The sequence below is a fragment of the Amphiura filiformis genome, chromosome 12, assembly GCF_039555335.1.
Source record: "Amphiura filiformis chromosome 12, Afil_fr2py, whole genome shotgun sequence".
Classification (NCBI taxonomy): domain Eukaryota; kingdom Metazoa; phylum Echinodermata; class Ophiuroidea; order Amphilepidida; family Amphiuridae; genus Amphiura; species Amphiura filiformis.
In genome coordinates, this window is record NC_092639.1 from 47,499,816 (window position 1) to 47,514,273 (window position 14,458).

General features: G+C 35.0%; 1 protein-coding gene across 1 annotated transcript; it reads left to right on the forward strand.

Moving 5' to 3' along the window:
- The first annotated feature begins 1,777 nt into the window (after window positions 1–1,777).
- On the forward strand, window positions 1,778–12,256 carry LOC140165397 (phosphonoacetaldehyde hydrolase-like). The gene is made up of 6 exons (XM_072188710.1): window positions 1,778–1,985; window positions 4,014–4,222; window positions 5,409–5,565; window positions 9,673–9,905; window positions 10,725–10,796; window positions 11,882–12,256. Exons 1-6 carry the CDS (start codon window positions 1,976–1,978, stop codon window positions 12,068–12,070), a joined length of 870 nt encoding a protein of 289 aa, XP_072044811.1. The 5' UTR covers window positions 1,778–1,975; the 3' UTR covers window positions 12,071–12,256.
- The last annotated feature ends 2,202 nt before the right edge of the window (window positions 12,257–14,458 follow it).

Here is a 14,458-nt window from a genome sequence, read left to right on the forward strand (position 1 = left end):
TGTTTTGATCAATCTGGGCATAGAGTTCCTCGCGGAACAATAAAACCCATACAATTGTTGAGCCTTCGGATATTTTTATAAAAATGACAAACTCTTGACCTATACGGTACTAAAAGATTTTGAATGCTTATACTTGTTCCAAGTCTTTGAATGTTGTGACTGAAATAGTAAGACAACATTCAAGAATTGCATCTTTTTGATTAATTTTCCCTCAATCAAATTGTAAAAATAATGTGACTTTTACTAGGGGCTGTGCAATAATTATGAGCCCTGGGCATTCAACATTTTCACGCTTACACCAATTATGTCCATAACTCTTAACTCTTACAACTTCCTGTCAACTCTCTAATTTAAAACTCTAAATTTCTGTCTGTTTGCCTTTTCTGTCTTGTACCATTTAGTACACTACAATTTTTTACAATTAAGATAAGCAAACATTGCTGGATAGATAACAGGATTTAGTTACAAGCACATTAAATTAAAAAGACTGCATGATTACTCAATGCAATCTGCATTTTCTGAATGAATTGAATGGTCAAATAATGTCCTAAAAACTTTATTTGTGAACGGATTTTCATCGTTGACAAAACAAAATGTATGTTTAATATATTAATTATTTCAATGAGAGCAGTTCCATTAACTTTCTGCCATAAATAATCACAGAGTATTATCTCTTTACAAAATAAGCGGTTTTTAATAATTGTGTACTTGTATTCAGATTTAATTAGCGTGCAATTATCATTATCAGTACTATCTGCATGCTAAAAAAACATGGCCTTGCTCATGTTTACATTGTATAGTCAAAATAGGCGTTTTACTGCCTCGTAATATTGATCTTAGGCCAATAAAAAATTGTTTGCTTGCCCTCAAATGAATTTTCAAAATTGGGTCGGTCGGTCGGTATTTTTTTAAATTATTATTACTAGCAAACTCTACTGTTTGTATTACTTAAAGGCTCAAAATATGAAAAATCAGACAATTTTGGTGTCAAAATGAATCAACTAACATTACAAAACAACTAAAATGTTGAACACAAGTTCTAAAATACATTTTTTTTACATCTTCAGAATGCAACAATTTGAAAAGATTTTCCAATTTCCAAAATAGGGTCGGTATTCTTTTGTACAGTAAATAGGAAAAAAAATTCTGATTTCCAAATTTATAGGGCCGGCCGCGGTTGAGGGCAAGCAAACGTCTTTTTATTTTTGGCCTTGATCCACAAGACATGCGCATCTATCAGCACATGGTTCTTTAACCCCAGTACCGATTTGTGCATTCATTGAATGACTTTGAAACTTTGAGTACAAAAACTCATACTCTGCAACTTTTTGCACTATGATTGTTTATTTGAAGTTATTGGACTATGCCATTGAGATTAGGCTATTGTGGTCCATAGTGTTGGTCGCCGTCTATCGGGTTCTAAGAGGCGGTAAACTGGTTTAAGCCATACAAAGGTCTCGGTTTATTTGGTGTTTTTATAAGTCCATTAATTTTGTATTTTAAACAAAGAATATACGCACAAGATTTTATCCCGTGCATATCAGAAAACAATAATAAAATAAAATCCCGGGATAAAATCCATGCAAATTGTGGTTTTATTTCTAAGCTGGCCATACTTTTAGCAAAACAATTGCGAAGTAAATCTAGCAAGAGTGAAATTAGAAGCGTTTCACAAAGTCATGCCAATAAGGTGCCCCCGCCGTTGCAGGCGCCCGAAAAAGACTGAGGTCAATTTGGAAACTATTAATTATAGTGGATATATTTTTAAAGACAGTTCTTGTTTAGAAATAAGTTGCTTTATAGTGCGGTCAAAGTTCACTGGATCAAACAGCTGATTGCATTGTTGACTTGTCCAGCAGCAGTGTGATTGCTTTTCTGGTGTCTGATTATTTCATGATAGGCCTATAAGCTTCTTAGCTTTTTATCAAGAGACCTCGTGGCGAGAATTTTTGTGGCAGATCCAGTAAACCTCATCATGAGCTTGTGTAAGTCATAATTCAAAAATCTAGGTAAGCTTAAAATTTGTATTGATGCAAACCATGCAGTACGTCCATGTGCAAACAAAGCACGCATCAATAAAAATTTTAAGCTTGGTTCCTGTTTAATTCTCCCAGTATCTTCTATACCGGTACCTATTTAGTTGCAAAGATCTTCACATTGCCCACTTTGGCGCAATTTATGGCGTGTCATGAACATTAATTAAGTCGGGTTCTGAATCGTGTCATCGAACTTGTCATCATCACATCAGCACCTCATTCGCTGATCAATCTGCGTACATGTAGTAGCATCATGTGACGAAGGGCTGATCTTACACTATCGGTCAACCAGTGTGATCTCCCGGGTGCAATCTAGGTCTTTGCAAAATAGCTATATGTTTTTGTTTAAACCATTATCCACTGATTCAACATACCGGTACCTGTTTTATAATTTGATGACGTACAATGTCATGAATGTGTGTACCATGGTTTTGGGTTGCATTTTCAAGAATTTTTATAGTACCGGTAAAGCAAATGCTCCCTAATGTGCTTTTTATGAAACGTATGCCTAGTATTAAAGGGGCATTTCGTGATCCACAGCCTCATCTCCCCACTTTTCTCAAAAAAAAGTTGAGATTTTTATATCACTGGAAACCTCTGGCTACATAATGTTTATGTACAAAATATTTCTTGCAGATTAATTCGTTTTGCAAAGATATCGTGAAATTTGAATTTCGTTCTGGTGCACCAGAACGAAATTACAACGCATTGTCTATGGAGCAGTGTAATACACATATTATCATGCATAACTCGCAAAGGAAAAATCTGAATCAACTGAAATTTTGGGAATAGGCTTTTTTCGTGGATATGTACTGAAAAATGTCATAAAAAGAGGATGCTAGGATCACAAAATCCTCCTTTAATGAGTGGTAAAAATACAGCTACGAGAGGTATAGAGAAATTCAGCATTTCCCAGTCTGCATGGCACATCCCTGTACACAAATTTTTGAAGACCCTATCCCCTCAGGCCCTTAACGATCCACAGTATGGCAAGGGCAAGGCCAAATTTCAACAAATTGTTTTTGCATTTTCCTCCCCCTCACTTTCTGGGATCAGTCCCGATTTTTTGTATTTTTCAATTGTCATATTAAATTTTAAGTTTTTAATACGTACGGTACTTTAGTAAAATGATAAACAGGTTGATTAATCAGCATGAATCACTTGCAAGTATTTTTGTGGAGCTCTAAGGATCTAACCCCTAATAATCTTAAATAAAAAGGGCCTAATTTTCTTTAGATGATGATTGATGAAAACTGCTAGCAACATTTGTCAATTTTACGTGAAAACGTTTGTATTTTGTCAATATAGCAACTTTATAACAACAACAAAACACATCCCTTACTTTCCCCGATAGTTGGGATGTGAAACAAATTTTGGATTTTGTGGCCTAATAATGTAGCCTAAGACTAAGTATTATAAGTTGTGTTGCTAGAATTGCTGTAAAAAAAGCAATAATAGAAGTATTTGGCTCTAGATTTGGCATTAGGATTTCTGTCATCATATAGGACTGTATAGCTCAGGTGGTTAGGCACTGGACTTGCAATCCAGAGGCCACTGGTTTGAATCTGCTTCAGCTAAATTTTCTTTCCTCCCCATCTTCATTCAAAAAACACCAAATTCAAAACTAAATGGTCAGATGATTGGGCTATATATATTCGGAATATATTCTCTTTGAAATCTACCCTTGTGGAAGATTTAAGAAAAGTCAAGATTCCACAGAGGGAGTATGTTTTTCAAATGGAATTGTCTAGGGTTTATAATAATTAATTTGAAACCCATACTCTCCCTGTATACAGCTTTACTGCAGGTATCTTCCACAGCTGGAGTGTGATCAAATGGAAGTCTATTCTCCCATCTATTCTAATTGAAACCTATACTCCCTCTGTGGAAGACTTAAATAGCCAATATTCCACAGGTGGAGTGTGGATTTCAAATGGAACAGCTCTTTGACATTCCTATTTATCCATTCTTTCTCAGCATCAGAACCATGGAGCAACAGTCACATGCCATACCGGTTCACCCGGCGATATCAAGGCAAAATCAAAGCTGTTATATTTGATTGGGCTGGCACAGTCATTGATTGTGGAGTATTCGCACCTGCTCGGACATTTGTGCAAATTTTCAAACTTGAAGGAGTTCCAATTACCGATGCAGAAGCCAGAGGACCCATGGGCACTCATAAAAGAGTAAGCATTTCTTTTTGGTCTTTACCCAAACTGCTGAAATAATATTACCGTACTGACTCGAGTATAGTCTCACCCTGTTTTTAGTTGAACATTTTTCAAAATTGGGGGGTGGGACTATACTCAATTTTTTTCTTAATCGTTTTTTTTTTTAAGTTATTTATTTTTTCGGCTTTGAAGTGTCCCTGGACCTAGAGCTAAATGCTAGGATCATTCATGGTTGATTTTTTTTTAAATGTAGGCCTACATGTATGTGTTTTGAATAAATGTGGACTAATGTCATACTCTATTAATGATTTCAAAATGCATACAAATTCATTTTTTTTTTTTAATTTCTGAAAATTTAGGGGTGGGACTTTACTCGAAGGTGGGACTATACTCACGTCAGTACGGTATTAATGATGGTTAAAAAGGGTTTCTGCCCATTTACTTTGGTTTCCCATTGCACAAAAATCTAAATGTTGGCTCACTCTAATTTAACGCGGCTGTGTACTCTAGACATTGTTTCTTTCGCAAAATTGAGCTTTTTTGAAATGTATTTACTTTGTTATGTTTTTTATAAATTCAAGGAAAGAAAATCCAGATTTTGTGCAAATAGGCGTTTGTGAATTTTAAAAAGTTCAATTTGATGCCTTATATGGTCAATATCTCAAACAACAAGGCCAATATCAAAAAACTAAAAAAAAAACGTTTTTGGAATGGAGCCTCAAAATTGAGCTAAAAACAAAATAAAATATTTTGGAAAGAGTGTTTTTTTGTTATGATGTACCTAACAAATATTGCCAAAAACTCACTTTTTTTATATTTTCTTCATAATTGTTGTTTTTACCCCAAATTTGTATTTATATTAAGATTTATTGATGTCTTGCCTTCATAAAAATGTATACTTTTATATGTCTTGCGCGAATAATTGCAAAGTTATTGCACTTTTACTACATGCATGTCTGAGAGTACACAGCCACCTTTATGTACTGGTACTTGTCACTATTAAATCAACAAATATGCTTCCACAAATTTGAGATAAATACACCTGAATTCTGTGGTGCTCACTTTTTATAGATTATGCTGTAAGACTTTTTGACACAAGCAAGGTAATTTCAACAAAGTTTTTGTTGTGATAATGATCATAAATGATGTACTCATCACTTGTGTCATGTTATACTTTGTATGCATGTCCCCTACCATGCAGGTTCATATTCAGAAGGTACTTGATGATCCCGGTGTACGCAGTAGGTGGATTGCCAAGTTTGCTAGACCGCCAACGGAAGCGGATGTGGATCGCATGTATGATAGATTTGTTCCCTTACAGAGAGAATCTCTTAAAACCAACTCACAAATGATTCCAGGTAAGTGTGTTCCTGACGGTTATGCTTCATTATTCCAAAGGACTGTTATTCTGAAGATTTGTTATTCCAAAGGTTTGTTATTCTGAAGGGTCATTACTCCATAGGATCATTACTATGAATTTACAACAAGGTTTGTTATTCTGAAGGGTCATTACTCCATAGGATCATTACTATGAATTTACAACAAGGTTTGTTATTCGGAAGGGTCATTACTCCAAATTTTAGAGTTTTACTCTTTAAAGTAATGACCCTTTGGAATAACAAACGTTTGGAATAAGAAGCCTTCATAATAACAGTCATTTTGGAATAAAAATCTGTTCCCTTCCTGAGGGGGTACTTCATTATGTTTTGACAGGGTGTGCTGCCTTAGCTTCAAAACTCCACCCTATTTCTAAGAGTAATTTTTACACATTATACAACAAACAGCTAAATTTTGCACTTTAAGGGCGATTGCTGTTATGGGGCAATATTTGTAAATATGGACCTAGATTTTCTGTGAGAAAAACGAACTAATTTGGGTGGCACGTCCCTGTACACCTCAGCATGGAAGGATGCCCCCTGGGTGTTTTAAGATATCTCACCCCTCTATATTATTGAGAGTGTGTTGCTGGTAGAAAATGTAGGTCAGGCCAAGTTAAAGATTAGAATTAGCAGAAATTAGCATGATTTGGGTTAAAATTGGGATCAGCATGACTAGTAGTGTTCACTCTCTGCAAGTCTACCACAGATGAGAGATAGTGGGTGATATTTAGGTATTTTTAGGCACTCCACTTCTAGCTACATTCATTATATAAAATCTCTCTCAGAATTTCCATGTATAATGTGAGCCCAAACCAAGCATGGACTTCGGGGACTAGCTGTTAAAAAAAAGGGTTGGTAACCTGTTGTTTTTTTGTCTATTTTTCTGATTTGTTTAAAAGCAAAGTTGATGTGTCTGAAATAGAATTGGATAAGTTTTTTCGAGATACAATTTTTCCTACTCTGACTAATGAACAGAGTGAAAGCTGTGAGGGTATCTTGACAGCAGAAGAATGTGTAGGCGCGCTCAATTCTATGGCAAAAATAAAAGCCCTGGCTATGATGGTCTCACGGTAGAGTTCTATCAGCACTTTTGGCCAAAGATTGGTCCCATTGTTGTTACGGCGCTTAATGATGCGTATCTTTCTGGGTCACTTACCACCTGTCAGAATCGTGGCATAATCTCCCTCATTCATAAAGGTAAAGGACTTCCCCGGGATTCCCTTAATAACTGGCGTCCAATTGCTTTGTTGAATATTGATTATAAGATAGCCACTAAAGCATTGGCTGCGCGTATTTAAAACATTCTTCAGTCTGTTGTGAATACTGACCAGAATGGTTTTGTTAAGGGTAGAAGTATACACGAAAATATCCGCCTTATTGAAGATATTTTAAGATATGTTGATAATAATAATTTACCTGGTGTTATGATGTGTATTGATTTTTAAAAAGCATTTGACAGTATAGAATGTGACTTTATATTTTATGCGCTCAGAAAATTGAATTTTGGTTCAATGTTCAGAAAATGGATTTCAGTTATTTTTTCCAATACCACTAATTGTATTATTAATAATGGTCACATCTCATGTAAATTGTGGCGTACATGTACGTCAGGGTTGTCCGATTTCGCCTTTGATCTTCGTCCTTAGTGTGGAGTTGCTCGCTTGTAAAATTCCAGGGTATTACTTTACCATTTGAGAACTATGAGCGTAAAGAAATTCGCATCTCTACTTTTGCAGATGATACTACCATTTTTGTAAAAGACCCTGAATGTGTTAAAACGGTTATGGATGTATTTGATAACTTTTCAAGATTATCTGGTCTTTCAGTAAATCATGCCAAAAGTGATGCCGTATGGATTGGGTCCTTGAAAAATAATAATTTCGCATCGGAAATGTTAACTGGAAATTAGCGCCAAATAACACTGTTAAAATCCTTGGTGTGTATTTCTCCCCAAGTATCTCAATAAATCATTTGTCTTGTAATTGGGAGGATAAAATGAATAAGATCAGTGTTCAATCCGTGCATGGAAGATGCAAGGCCTATCAATGGTTGGTAGAAACTTGATCGTGAAAACATTGTTGGCTTCACAACTTTCATACATTGCTCCAGTTGTAGACCTTCCTGAGAGAGTTGTAAAGAAATTAAACACTATGTTTTTTAAATTTATTTGGAATAGAGTGGAAGCGGTGAAGCGGAACACCATTATTGCAGATTATGAAAGAGGTGGTATAAACATATTTCAGGTTGAGATGTTTTTCAATGCTTTAAAGATGTCTTGGATCAAAAAACTAAACAATTCTAGTCCTGCTTGCTGGAAGAACATTCCACTTTACTATGTCAACAAGTTTGGTTTGGGTATGAATGTGTTTAATTGTAATTGTAGCTTCAACCAAATCAACACTGTATGCAAGAATGTTATTGACACCTTTCCTGTTTTTATAACAACATGTTTAAAGTCTGGTTCAATACTAAATGTACTTCAAATAAAGCTGACATATCTGATTACTACAATCAAATCATTTGGAACAATGATGCTGTAACTGTTAACAAGAAAACACTTTTCTATAGAGACTGGATTGAAGCTGGCTTTATTTTTATAAAAGATCTTTTTGATGATGATGGTTCAATCTACTCACTTGAGTATTTTAGGCACCACATTCGCGCACTGGCAACACTCTTTTCAGTACTTCGCTCTTTGCAATGCTCTGCCGAATGATTAGAAGAATGCACCAATTCTGGACCAAATTAGGACTGAATCAATTGTCTTTAATGCAGTCCCTATGGAAGCCTGTTCTTCAAAAATTTTTAGACATGCCATGGTTGATAAAATTTATGTTCCACCAATTTGTATGAACTATTGGTGTAGAAGATTCCCCAATTACAATTTTGATTGGGAAAAGATTTGGGGTTCAATACCATGTTGTACCAGTGAGGCCAGACTTATTTCACTTAATTGGAAAATTATTCATAACATTTATCCTACAAAAGTTTTATTATGTAAAATGGGGAAAGAAGATACAAATTTGTGCAATTCCTGTAATTAATGCTGTTGATCATCCAGAGCACTTCTTTTTTCATTGTAATAAGACCACTCCTATTTGGGAATTTGCTTAACAGGGTTATTACACAAAGGCTTGGTAAGAACTTTAGGCTTTCTGTTGAAAATGTTTTATTTAATTATCATAATGACATAACCAGTGATCTGTCAAAATATATCAATTATGTTATATGTGTTGGCAAAATGTGCATTGGCAAATTCAGATACGGGGATCATCCTTGTCTTCTGTTCCTCTTTAGGCAGGAACTTCATTATGAGAGGTTTGGTCTCATGACTTTAGCTAGTTGATCGCAGATGAACAGTTACTTGGATGACTTCCGTGTCTGTTCTTGGCTCTGTCATTTTGCTTAAATTATTTGTTTGATTTTCTTATTATATACACATGTATGTAAATTTGTTTTATAACATCTACTATTATATATGGATTATGTGCAGTGCAATAACTTTTGTTGTTATAATATTTATAGTGTATTTAATGTGAATAAAAGGCATTTTGCCTGACATACTATGTCAAAAGATAAAAAAAAAAAAAAAAACCTGTTGTTTTTCCCTGTTGGATTGATCAGGCAAGGGCTAATGTACCTTTTCACCTGTATTCTTGGGCTCCTGGTAAGACAAAAAGTCTTATTTTGCCCACCACACATTGGTGGGCAAAATAAGAATGACATCTTCCAGCACCTGTGGCCTGCCTTTCAGCCTCAAGTGCATGGGATTATTTGGTAAAGTAGGGGTAAGACTTGGCACGTTGCTTGCCCAATTTACACCAACAGTTCCTAACCCATAAAGAGCATGGACTGAAGCATTGTGCGTCATTAACCCACTAACAGGAGGTTGTGTCCACTGCTGGCCCACCACCCACCCAGAGTGAGTACTGAGTTTCCAGGGCTAAAACTCGCGAAGACAGGTTACTCAGCTGATGATCCTGTTAGTACAAGCACATGAAGTAGTTTCCAACTTTGTGTAATTCAACTGTTTTAGATACGGAATTTGACAACTGCATTTTTATTTTCTTTAAAATCTACCCACAGGTGTGGTTGAAACCATCGATACCTTGCGAACAAAATTTGATTTGAAGATCGGGTCATCTACAGGCTATACGTCTCCCATTATGGAGGATTTGAAGCCTATTGCAGAGGGCCAAGGCTTCGCACCAGACTTCTATGCTACGGCTGACCTGGTACCAGCGGCTAGACCATGTCCTCATATGGTATGGCTCAATGCAATACAGATGAATGTACATCCTATTGAAGCTATCATTAAGGTTTGTGTAGTCGGTAAATAATTCTGCAGTAGAGTTCACTTTTATTTTGTAGATCATGATATGGTACCATGAAATTAAGATTAACTGCAACAAAATTGCCATTTTTGTCTTGCCTGATTATGTGCACCAATGTCCTTTTCTGTCCATCTGTACAACATGGTGGAAGAAAGGATATCCAGCTATTTTCAGTGAATAATATGCCCATTCAAGTGGACTGTACGCTCTCAAAAATGCATTGAAAGTGCTGTAACTTCTTAATTATTTATGCAAGATATTTAAAGGTATACATTTTTGGAAAAGGATTTAGTCAAGGAATCTAAATATAAACACAGATTTGGTGCAAAAACAATAATTTTGGAGAAAATTGCTTAAATAAAAAAGCTTCAATTTTTTGTAAACACATTATAGAAAAAGGAAAAATACAGAATTTGGCTTTTGTGTATTTTTTTTGTAATCTACTGGCACTCTGTTCCAGAAACAGTTTTTTCTTTATTTGAATATTAGTTTTATTTTTTTAATTACTGATGCATGTAGGCCTACATTGTAAATAAGGCCAAAAATGTGACTTTTTACCATCTTTGGCTAAATCTGAAGTAGAGTGTCTAGATCACACAAAACACAATTGCCACTTTTTTTACAGTGTGTTTTCAAAAATTTGAGGTAATTTTTTGTCCCTTTTTTTTACTTTCTCTAAATATTAAATTGTTTTTAAATTAGCAATATTAATTAAGAAAACACAAGGCATCACAGTGATGGTGTAAATCGCTTCTTTTTGCATTTATGAATATGTACCTCGTCTTATTACATTCCTTGCTACAGGTTGATGATACAGTTGATGGAATAAGAGAGGGACTAGCAGCTGGTTGCTGGACAGTGGGTGTGGCCAAAACGGTAAGTTGTGGTAATGGTACCTTAAGAATGAAAATTCGGTCTTAAGTTAAATCATTTTCAGGGAGCACTCATTAAAATTAAGAAATTTGAATATACAGGCATGCATAAGCATTCAGTGTATTTGAAATTTTTACATCATATCCTAATCTGGAGGTAATGTTATTCAGATGGAATCTTTTGTGCATTGAAAAGGGGGCCCACCCTTCAGAGACAGATTTCATTATAATAATGTGGTAGGGTGCATATTTTGCGGGAGTTCTTGGGGGAAAGAAATTTGCATCAAAAGAAGTGGTCAGTAGATTGTAACTGATTGGAAATAAGTCATTTGGTGAAAAAGTTTAAGAAAGGGGTCATTTGATGATCATGACCATGGGCATTAGTGCCAAACTGGCTTGAAATGTGTGTGGGGGGGGGACAAACAGCCTGAATTGTCAAAAAGTACCTGAAAAGAACAAAAATGGGTCATTTTGTTGAAAGGTGGGTGAGACACATCCCCCTTCCCCCCCCCCACCAGATTGACACCCATGACCATGGGCACATGATATGTCACTAACACTTACGACACATCGATAGTGCTATATACATGGTAAGTCCAGTAGTCATTGTAAATCTTACGATGATAGAGTTAATTAATATGATGAGTTATTAAAAGGACTATTCCAGGCTATTCCAGTTAAAATCCATGATACACTTTAAGACCCTTTGGAAGACATGACCTTAAACTCCCACACTGAAGGTAAGAATTTTAAGTTGGATTACCGTGAATGACTCCCTGTGTGGGAGATTAAGGTCATGTCTTCCATAGGGGGTATGGATTTCAACTCGGCTCATTCAATGTACCCAAGATCCCAAGGAGGAGGCAATTGTGAGATTTTTCTTGAGAAAATGGGGGTCTATTGACAGGTGCATGATGTCTTATTTCAATGGGGGAATGCTGGGACCCTCAAGAGTACTGTTGCCAGGTAATAGTTTATAACGATACCACCATGCCTGTGAGGCAATATAATTCACAGCATGGCATAGCATACACAGCCATACATTCTGTATCTTCTATTTTATACAATATATTTTATTGTTTCTTTCAGGGTAATTATATGGCAGCATCAGAGGAACAGCTACGTAGCATGGATAAGAACGAGTACGACAAGCGCATAAATCGTGCCTACGATATTCTCGCGGAGTGTGGATCCCATTACGTAATTGATAGTGTAGTAGATCTACCGAGCGTTATTCTTGATATCAATCGAAAATTGGCTATGGGAGAAAGACCGTAACTTGATAATTGTGTTAAATTCATCTTCTTAAGGGATCTAAAATGAGCGTTTATTGGGTTTCGACAGTATTTTTTGTGGGACATGAGAGCACCTCAGACCTATCGAATTGCAATCTGAATACGAAGCATGTCTTTCTGATATCAAATAATTTTCATTTTTTGAAAATCACAATGTAATACAAATTTTATGACAAATTATACAAATTTGATATTTTTCAAATTGTTGATATATAACAGTCCTCGAAGTAAATTATATAAATCTAATGATATATTCTTAAAGTGTATGTAGCAGGGAGGAAAAGCAGACGGTCAATTGAAAATTTTGACCTTTCATATTGAAGATATGGATTTTTTCCCAAAAAGACATAATTTTTTTTTTTTTTGGGGAAAAAAAATCCATATCTTCAATACGTAAGGTCAAAATTTTCAATTGATCGTCGGCTTTTCATCCCACCTACATACACTTTAAGTATAAATCATCAGATTTATAAAGTTTACTCCAAGTACTGTTAAATATCAAAAATATCATTTTAATGATTTGCCATAAAATGTGTATTAAATTGCGAATTTCAAAAAATCAAAAATATTTGATATCAGAATGACATTCTTCGTATTCAGAATGCAATTCGATATGTCTGATGTGCTCTAATATCCCACAATAAATACTGTCCAAACGTTCATACCCCAGCCCTTAAGCCAAGGCCAAGTAAAATAAATTACATGTATATCATCCTCACTTGCTCTATTTTTTGCAACTGGACAGATTTTTTTTTGTTATTTGATAAAAAAGGTTTTTAAAAATACGAAAAAATCTGAAAAAATAGGAAATCTCATAATTGTTTTGTAAACTTGACAGCTTTTATCATTTCGTTTCACCATTATTAAACTGGACAATTAAGTGTGCTATAACTTAGCTCACAATCTCACCAAAAAGTATCCCTTGGAACCTGAAAACAGCCCGTGAAACAAAGGACTTTTTTAGGTATATAAAAAAAAACAGCCCCCTAAAAAAATTACTTTGACCCATGGTGGTGGAGATATTATTTTAGAGAATAACTTGCTGAAAAAATTACAACTCCTATTTTGATGAATGAAGTGCAAATATTTTTTATAATCAGTATTCAAAATTGTGTTTTAACAATTGCTTTTGTATAAATAGTATATTAAATTTTCTGTAAATGATTGTAAGAATTGTATGTTTTAATTTTTGTTGTATAGGTAATTATGTGACAAGCATAATGAAAAGAAGCCAATTAACTCATTATGTTCAGATGTCCTTTGGTGCATCCTGACTATCTAAACCATAATTCAGCCATAATAAAGAACAGGTGTGTGACCAACTGCTTTCAAAATACCCCCAAAACAAGTTTTAGCCTTCACCAAAAATGAATCCTATTTAAAACAAGGATTTAGTGTAGTTTTGCACAAAATTTTCTCTGCAAAGTTTGAACCATAATGCCCCCTCAACAGGTTTAAGCCAACATAATATGCCCTTTATACAAGGTTTTTATTTAACAGTGGAATGTAGCCATATAAAATACAGGAAAATAGGGGACCCAACTATAGTAGCTTTTAAATGGTATGTCACCCATTCAGGTAACCCCATTTATAATTCACACTCCCTGTGTGGAAGAAAGATTAGGGTAATTTCTTCCATAGAGGAGTATGGATTTCAACTTCAATAACCAAATAAACTAGAGTGGAGGGCCAAGTAACTACAGGGTCATAAGGCACCAGAAACAAATTTGTTCCATCTTTGGATTGACCGTCAATGCTGCTTCGATGCTTGTTATTAATAAACTATTAACTAATTAATCAGAATTAACGCTAAATTTTATTGGTCAATATCACTACAGGCACAAATTACCATTTATCACAATTAACAATAGTAAATTTACTTATTGCATGAATAATAAGGATCGACCAAGCATCGATGGTCAATCGAAAGATCGAGCTAATTTGTTTCTATTGCCTAAACATTTATCCATGGTTATTCAAGGAGTCATAAGCACTGTATGGTATGGCAAAACTTGGACAATGAAGTATTTCATCAAATTTAGCTTGATAGTTTGTTTTTCTTGTGAACAATATTAACACTTCTGAGAAATTGAGCTTGCCTTTTGGGCCATTTTTTTTAAAAACTATAGATATGCTAGTTGGGTCCCATATTTAACGAACACTATAAAAGCTTGCAGCTGAGCAATACTTGGCTTGAGGATTTGTTTAAAAAAATTTCTCTGAGTATTGCATGTTCTTATACCAATGTGTAACAATTTGAAGTGCTTTAACAGCAATTCTGTGAATGAGATGTTCTGATGTTACCAATTTTTAAGAAAGAGGTTTGGAAATCATTCCAAAATCATATTCAAGACGGGCAAATAAAGTTAAG